Here is an 8,115-nt window from a genome sequence, read left to right as displayed (position 1 = left end):
TCATTTTAGGGAGACAAATTTAAGCGAAAAAAAAAAGTTACAGATTTGTTAGAGTTACAGAAATCTACAGTTAGAAATTAATGCTGCTAAAAGTCGAGACTTCGAGAAACACCAAAGAAACCCCCCCTCAACTCAGAATTCCTACTCGGGACCTCGGAATGGTCTCCTCAACTCCGAGTTCAGCAAGTGACGTCAAATCAACATGGCTGCTCACGGCATCAACAGTAAACAAAGTATAGTTTTAAATGAGTTATACTGTATATACAAGTATCTGCTTTAGATCAGTCAACATACAGACATTTCACTTGTTAAATCTATAACACTGACTCTACAGTTCACTGTTTTGAGGAGGAAAATGTACATCACTAGTCACAGTTAGCTGGCTAGCTTGTTGCTAGCAAAAGACGAGCATGGAGGCGTCCATGTTTTTTTTCCCATGTTGGAGCTCGGACACATGAAGGTCGAAAAAATGACTTCCAGCTCCTGAGGTAAGTCGAATGCAGCATAGTGACAGGCAAGTACTGCACATTGCATCACAAAATATAACAGCCTATCATATTCTAATATGCAAATGAACCAAGGGAAGAGGGCGGGCACTTATTACGTTTGGAGGCGTGTCTAATTTGCATATTCATAAGGATTTCCTGATGAGGGTAAATGTGTTGAACTGTTTCTGCACCTTTTCACAAGCTATGTCTAGCAAATTATTATTCATTAAACCAAATAAATAAATAAATAAATAAATAAATAAATAATAAAAACCTGATGGTCCTGAAAAGATGTTTTTGGTGTCTTTATTATAATATTATAATAACCATGTAGTGTAAATTTATTTTCTTGCTTTGAAGGTCAAGGACTGAAAATGGGATGAAAATGGGTTTTATATGTCAAATTAAAAAGTGTAAATTATATATATACACATATATATATATATATATATATATATATATATATATATATAGACATAGACATACATATTTTAAATTGGGAAAGGAAAATTATTTGCAATATATATATATATATATATATATATATATATATATATATATATATATATAATAACAACAAAAAACCACCCTATTCATATTTTCCTTTGGTGTGGATTGTGTCTAATTTATGCCCAACATGATGAAGCATGAGCCATACCACAGGGTGAATCACAGGGTGATCCATCTCTCACTGCGTTCGCGTTCGGGCAATTTCCGACCATAAAGTCAGAACGAAACATTAAATCATGACAGAAAGTACAAGCCTTAGTCATATGATCACGTATAAAATTTGAACGTACCAGCAGAAAATATGATATTTCTTTTTTTTTCCTTTTTTTTTAATCCCTCCCCCCCTCAATTGTGCTGGAAGTGGATCGTTCCGTTGCTGTGCTCCGCTCGCTCACAGCCAGTCTCGCGCATTCAGGGATCAGGTATAGCTGGGCAGCGTGGAGGTGCACGAGCTTCACCCTTAACGACGAGAAAATTAAAAAAGTTGGACAAAATTAATTAATTAAATGAAGGACTTCACTGTACGACCACATGGAAAGGCGCGTCTTCGAGGCTGAGAGGAATCAGGACGAGTCAGAGTAAGAGAAACAAGCTGTTGACTGCGGGGAATTTAAAGCGGTTGTACTAGCTAGCACTGTTTACACATTAGCCAGCTTGGCTAGCTACTCTAATTAGTTAGCTAGCTTTTTGTGCATGATGATGATTAAAAATAAAAATAATGCACGATGTGACAGTCGCTTTAAATCACTCATACACTTATGCTTAAACTTCTCAAGCTCTTATTAGTTATCAGGTAGATAGAAAATGTAATGAAATGCAATCATATGTATATGTATGTATATATGTTTATATGTATGTGTGTATATATATATATATATATATAGAGAGAGAGAGAGATAGAGAGAGAGGCTGGTTATGTAAATTGGCTTTCTGGCGTTAAACCCCAGCTTCTTCTTTTATTATAATTATTATTAATATTTGGAAAAGCTCTTCCTCTTTTGTCACTGAGCACCCTGGCATTATTTCTCCAGAAATGCCACCCTTCCACGGAACTAACATTTATCTTCTGTAATGATTGCCATCATCAAGTGATTGTGTCTTGCAGCAGAAATTAAAACTGAAACCTGTCCCAAATGCAAACATCTCAATAGTCCTGTGGATGTATAATATAAAATCTGCAGTATAGCCTGCATTTTATACTCCATGCGATACTTCTACAGGGATAAGAGAGTCATCTGGGATTTCAGAGCTTGTTATAGATGATAGATTTGACCTCCTTCGTCCTCCTTCGACATAGTCCGAGGTTTAGGGGTCAAAAAAAATGCCCCTGTTTTACAAAATAGAGCCAGAAGGCTTAGGGTCAGGACTTTGGAGGAAAAAATATGACTTTTAACAGAGTTTAGAAGTTAGGAGATTGAAAATCAGAGTGAAAACAGAGACGTAAAAAGAGAAAGTGGCTAAATTTATACCTGAGACAGACTGAAATCTGGTCAGAGGATATGAAACAGAGGTTAAAGGAAGTTAAAAATAGACGAGACGCAAACTTATGCACCAGTGTAATTTTGCTGATCGATTTCACACTAATAATTATATTTTTTTGCAATGGAAATGATTAATATATGATTTCCGCCTTGAACACATTTAAAAGATATGTGTTAAAAATATCGACACCCCTAAAGAGGACTGTTTAAAAACACATATTTGTTAAAAAAAAAATGTACGTTTAAAGAATTGAAATCTCTCGATCTTAGTGCGCAAGAACAAATCTTAAGAATAAAGGAGCTTGAGAAAACATGGAAGATGTAAGAAGGATTTAAAAGTTTAAAGGATTTGTTAAAAAATATTTATCACCTTCAGTAAGAGGAGCCGATGCAATGGACTGATGTAATTTTGAGGAAACTGAGACAGATTGAGACTTTAACTGTGAACGCTTATACATTGTCAGGCTGAGAGACGTTTATAAAACAGAATTTTGACATTTTTACAAGAACAAATATAGAGGTAACTGTTTGTTGTTGTTTTTTTATTTTATTTTATTTATTTATTTGGGGCGGGGCGGGTGCCAATAATTTTGCTACAGGCTTTAAGGAGGACGGTGCTTAGTGTAATAATTTTGAAAAAAGTTACAAGACAGGTAAATTTCTCATTGTGTACATCTTAATCGTAATTATTTAATTAAATGATATTTTCTGTCTGTTGCATCTAACCAGAATGTTTTCCCTTTTTTTTTTCTTTTCATTTCTTTTTTAAAAAAAAAAAAAAAATTTTTTTTATTTATTTTTTTTTTTAAATCAGAACAACTGAAGGATCAATCCTGAGGAGCAGCTTGGAATTTCATTCAAACTAAAGACCCCCCCCCCAAAAAAAAAAAAAAAAAAAAACTACAAATTTGGTAAATCTATAAATCTCGGGATCACGAGGCTCTCGGTTCTCTCGGCGCGTGTCACGTTTTCCGACGTCTCCCCGCACATGCAAATGGCGTGTTGTCTGAAGGACGAGCTCCTGTGTTCCATCTGCCTGAGCATTTACCAAGACCCGGTGAGTTTCGGCTGCGAGCACTACTTCTGCCGCAAGTGCATCACGGAGCACTGGAGCAGGCAGGAGCACCACGGCACGCGCGACTGCCCCGAGTGCAGGAGGACCTTCACCGACCCGCTGCTCTCGCCCAGCCTCAAGCTCTCCAACATCGTGGAGAGGTACTCGGCCTTCCCGCTCGACGCCATCCTCAACGCCCAGAGGAACACCTACCCGTGCAAGGACCACGAGAAGGTCAAGCTGTTCTGCCTCAGCGACAAGAGCCTGGTGTGCTTCTTCTGCGACGAGCCCGCGTTACACGAGCAGCACCAGGTCACCACCATCGACGAGGCTTATGAGGAAATACAGGTCAGGTTTCTTTTATTTGTTTATTTGTTTGTTTGTTTTCAGGTTTATTTCAACACGACACGGTGCTCACGATATTCAGACTTTCGCTCAGGATTTATTCTTCATGATGTTCAGGAAGCTTTGAGTTACAATCGGGGAAAAAAAAAAAAACCTTCCTTTCCTCAAACAGTTAGAGACTCATTCTCAGAGTTACATTTTAAAAATATTCATTTTAAAAAATTATATTTCTCTGCTTAAAAACATACGTGGATAAATGACTAGCACACCTAAAATCTTAAAAAAAAAAAAAAATCATCCCTATAAATAACAATTTTAAATAATAATTACATATTTATTATTAATAATATTTTTAATGTTAATTTAAAAAAATTATATTTCTCTGCTTAAAAAATATGTGGGTAAATGACTAGCACTCCTAAAATCTAAAAAAAAAAAAATTCATTTTCATCCTTATAAATAACAATTTTAATTATTAATTACATATTTATTATTAATAATATTTTCAGTATTTTTTTAAAAGAAGTTTAAAATAGTTTTAGTTTTAAATATCTTGTGAGCAATAATAAAAATGTCTTTAAAACTGTACTGTCAAAAATATTGTAATTAAATTAAACATATTTATTATTTTATATTTAGTATTAGTCTACTTTTCAATTAATGAATAAAATAGTAAATAATTTATTAAATAAAATTTAAAAATATACGTTATATTTAAATAATAAGAATGTGTATTATTATATTTAGTAATATTTTTATTTTTATTATGTTACGTTTTTAAAATAATTAAATATTTATATGTATTTTTTATATAGTCTGTAAACGGTAATAATGATGAGTTTATACTTAAATGTTCATTACAGTAAAACCCCCGTATCTGCTGTTTCGGTTACCACGGTTTCACGTAACCGCGCCTGACCGTGATCCGTGAAAATTAAACAGAAAATACGGTAAAGATTGATCATTTAAATTGCGCGCCGTTCTGAGTAACGTGCTGAAATCTCGCGAGGTCTCGCCCGGGACGTTAATCATCCCTTTGTCCAGCGGATCCACGCTGTAGACGCGACTCGGCCGTTAGTCGCTCAGTAGCCGTCTCGCTTATCAGATCAACTCTCACGGTATCGCAGCGCTTGTGTTCAACTGACCCTTATTTTGCTTAATAATGGCCACAAAGCGCAAGAGTAGTGACGCTGGCAGATCAGATGCACCACAGAGAAGTCGTAAAGCGCTTCCTTTAAGCGAAGAACGAAGAAGAAGAAGAAGAAGAAGAAGAAGAAGAAGAAGAAGAGTGAGTACAGTACAATAAATATTAAAGAGAGAGAGAGAGAGAGAGAGACCACATTCACATAACTTTTAATATTATATTCTTTCTATTTTATTATTAGTTATTGATGTTAATGTCTTTATTGTGCAGATACGGGGGTCTTACTGTATATTAAAATTATACAAATATTGATTATATGTTATATTTCATTATTTTGCGTATTTTAAAAATTAATAAATAAAATAGTAAAATAAAAGTAATTTCCTAAACAATTATCTAAAACAATTACATATGTTTACATATATATGTACACACACACACACACACACACACACAAGCCATATAACGCCACATACACACTGAAGACGCTACACACACTGAATCTTCTTTCACCTCAGTAACATCAGCTGTGAGAATGAAGCTTCGTGACTTTAAAGAACTCCATAATTATAGTCTTTGTTTTCTCATAAATCTCTCTGCTGTAACTCTAAACCAGACCACACGCACCCGAAAAGCTCGCAATAATCTCACTTTTCTCACGTTTTCCCTGAATGTTTTTCACATCTCCATCGTCTAGCAGAGCAGCGCCTCCTTTTTCACACGTGGTTTACTGAGTTAGAGGGAGTGAAGTGTTGACGATTTCACCGTGAGTTTGTCTGTTTTCAAAGCAGAAATCGGAATTGTAAGTTTTTACATCTTCGAACGAACTAAAACCGGCTACATTTTGGTGTTTTTGTGCTCCGTCGTAAAGAAAACGTGTCCACGATGAACTAAAGGAACTAAACAAACAGCTGACGGCGTAGCTGAAGTGGATGTGATACGTGAAAAGTGAGTTATGGATAGACGTTTTTAGATTTTTAGCGTGATTTTTTTTTAAATCGAATCATATCGTATCGTAGCAGATTCAGTGGAATTGAAAGACTCGAACTTGTACGTCGTAACACTAAGGTGTGCGAGGTCACATGGTACAGTGTGTATGCTCATTGGTCACAGCAAATTAGGAGGAACAGTGACGCTCTGTCAGAATCAGCACCGTTCTTGAAGCGAATTGTGTTGAGAAGCGAATCGTGATTTTAACACGTTTATGTTTTGACTCGGTTTCTGCTCTCAGTATATCACACAGGAGCACACAGTTATCTCAAGACAACTCAATCCGGCTAAATCCACGTCTAAGGTGAGTTTGGAAAACCCATTTGGATTAGATAGATAGATAAATAGATAGATAGATAGATAGATAGATAGATAGAACTTTATTGTCATTGCACAGTACTCAGCAGTGAAATGCAGTTTAGCATCTGTTTATCAGAAGTGCAAATTAACAGAGTGCAGGCTGAATATATATTATATGTATATGGCTATGGACAGTGAATATGTGCAGTGGAATATTATATGGAATGATGGAATGATCATATGATCATAAGTAGTAAATCTGCGTGTTATTCGTTTTTTATTTGTTAAGCGAGGTACAAAGACTTTGACTCTGTCCTTCTTGTACTGAGTGAAGCTCTGGCTTGTCACGCTGGTGGTGCTACAGAAGCAAGGTTTGATAAGAAACTTTTAATTTTGTATCTGATGCAGTCTTCGGTGTTATTCTTATTAAAAAGTTCTCTAAGAGAAATCCGAGACATTTCAGTGGACGAAGCAGACGCCTCAGGCACGTTGACTCATTTAATAAATGCACATACCCGGGTGTAGGATTGCTTTCAAAACAAAACCACATTTTCCGGTAATTCATCTTAGAAGCGAAATATAGACCTCATCTGCTCCTTCGTGATTGATAGCTGATTTGGAAAATTAAGATTCACTTTTGTAATGTGAAAGTAGCGGTTGTGGGAACACTTTTGATCATCAGGTCTGCTAACCACATGTAATTAAGAAAGTAGGAAATATCAGTGTCTGTCTCTGTATTTTTTATTTTTTTTAAATGTATGTATTTATTAAGACAGTGGTGTGGTGATTAGTGACCTTGGCATGAGGTTCAAATGATGCTAAAGCTCAGATGACATTTCCAGCCTTCTCAGTTTCTCTCAGCATGATCAAAACCTCGCAAAACAAAGCAAGTGATCAGCTGCTGTTATGCTGTTCAAACATGTAGGTGTGTTTGCCTTCGTATATTATTCAAATGACAAGGGTGGATGAAGTGTTTCAAATTAAATGCGTGACCTGGATCGCAGTGCAGTAAAACCAAACTGGTGAAAGCCTCATGTGTCAGGATTAAAGTCTGGTCGTGATTAAAGAGGAGAAAGCTCACCGAACGTAGCAGTGCTCGTTAGGGTTGGGCGATATGACAGAAAAAAACATCATAATGTTTGAAAAATATCATTTTTTCTGTTAATATACAGGTTTGAGAACAAACATCCAGTAAAACAGTAGTAGTAGTGGAAAAAAACATATATAATGTCTGCAGAAATAAATTAACACTGAAAAAAAAATTCTGTAATTCATTTTCAACATTTTAAATATTCAGTACCAAATTAGAAACTAATCTTATTGAACTTCTCATGATCTAAAAATACATTAAGAACCTAAGAATTGAGGTGGAGTTAAAGTGAATTGAAACATTAATAAACAGTAATAAAGAGTAAACAAACCTTAATTCCAGTCCGTCATAGCTATCTGCTATTTAAAGATGTCTTGCTTTGAAGTCCCAATGATTCTTCCATCCAAATACTACAAAGTGTGCCAATATTTTTGCAAATATCTCAGTGCAGACAATCTGAAAAGTCACCGTAGGTGCATTAATCTCGGGCCCCGTCCACATGTATACGGATAGTTTTGAAAATGTAGGCTTTTTTTTTTGTTTTTGGTCTTTCATCATGAATATGGAGGTTTGGGTCAATGAAAACGAGGTTTTGTTGTTTTCAGAAACATCCTGAAAGGTGGAGAAATTTGACAACTACGTCTTCAAAGTTTCCGTGTGAACGTAAAAAATGTACAATTTTGAAAAACACTGATGTGCGCATACAAGTTTTG

At 35.5% G+C, this 8,115-nt stretch overlaps 1 protein-coding gene across 1 annotated transcript in view; it reads left to right on the top strand.

The window, feature by feature from the left end:
- Positions 1-1,392: 1,392 nt before the first annotated feature.
- The window catches only part of trim62.1 (tripartite motif containing 62, tandem duplicate 1), a 44,189-nt gene continuing 37,466 nt past the window's right edge, over positions 1,393-8,115 (top strand). Inside the window, exons 1-2 of the mRNA XM_026932979.3 lie at positions 1,393-1,576; positions 3,294-3,881. Coding sequence (XP_026788780.1) covers positions 3,468-3,881 — 414 coding nt within the window. The 5' untranslated portion in view covers positions 1,393-1,576; positions 3,294-3,467. The remainder of the gene's footprint in view (positions 1,577-3,293; positions 3,882-8,115) is intronic.

This window comes from Pangasianodon hypophthalmus, chromosome 20 (assembly GCF_027358585.1).
Source record: "Pangasianodon hypophthalmus isolate fPanHyp1 chromosome 20, fPanHyp1.pri, whole genome shotgun sequence".
Taxonomy (NCBI): Eukaryota; Metazoa; Chordata; class Actinopteri; order Siluriformes; family Pangasiidae; genus Pangasianodon; species Pangasianodon hypophthalmus.
The sequence above is the reverse complement of the archived record's forward strand: the minus strand, read 5'-3'. Positions and strand labels throughout refer to the sequence as shown.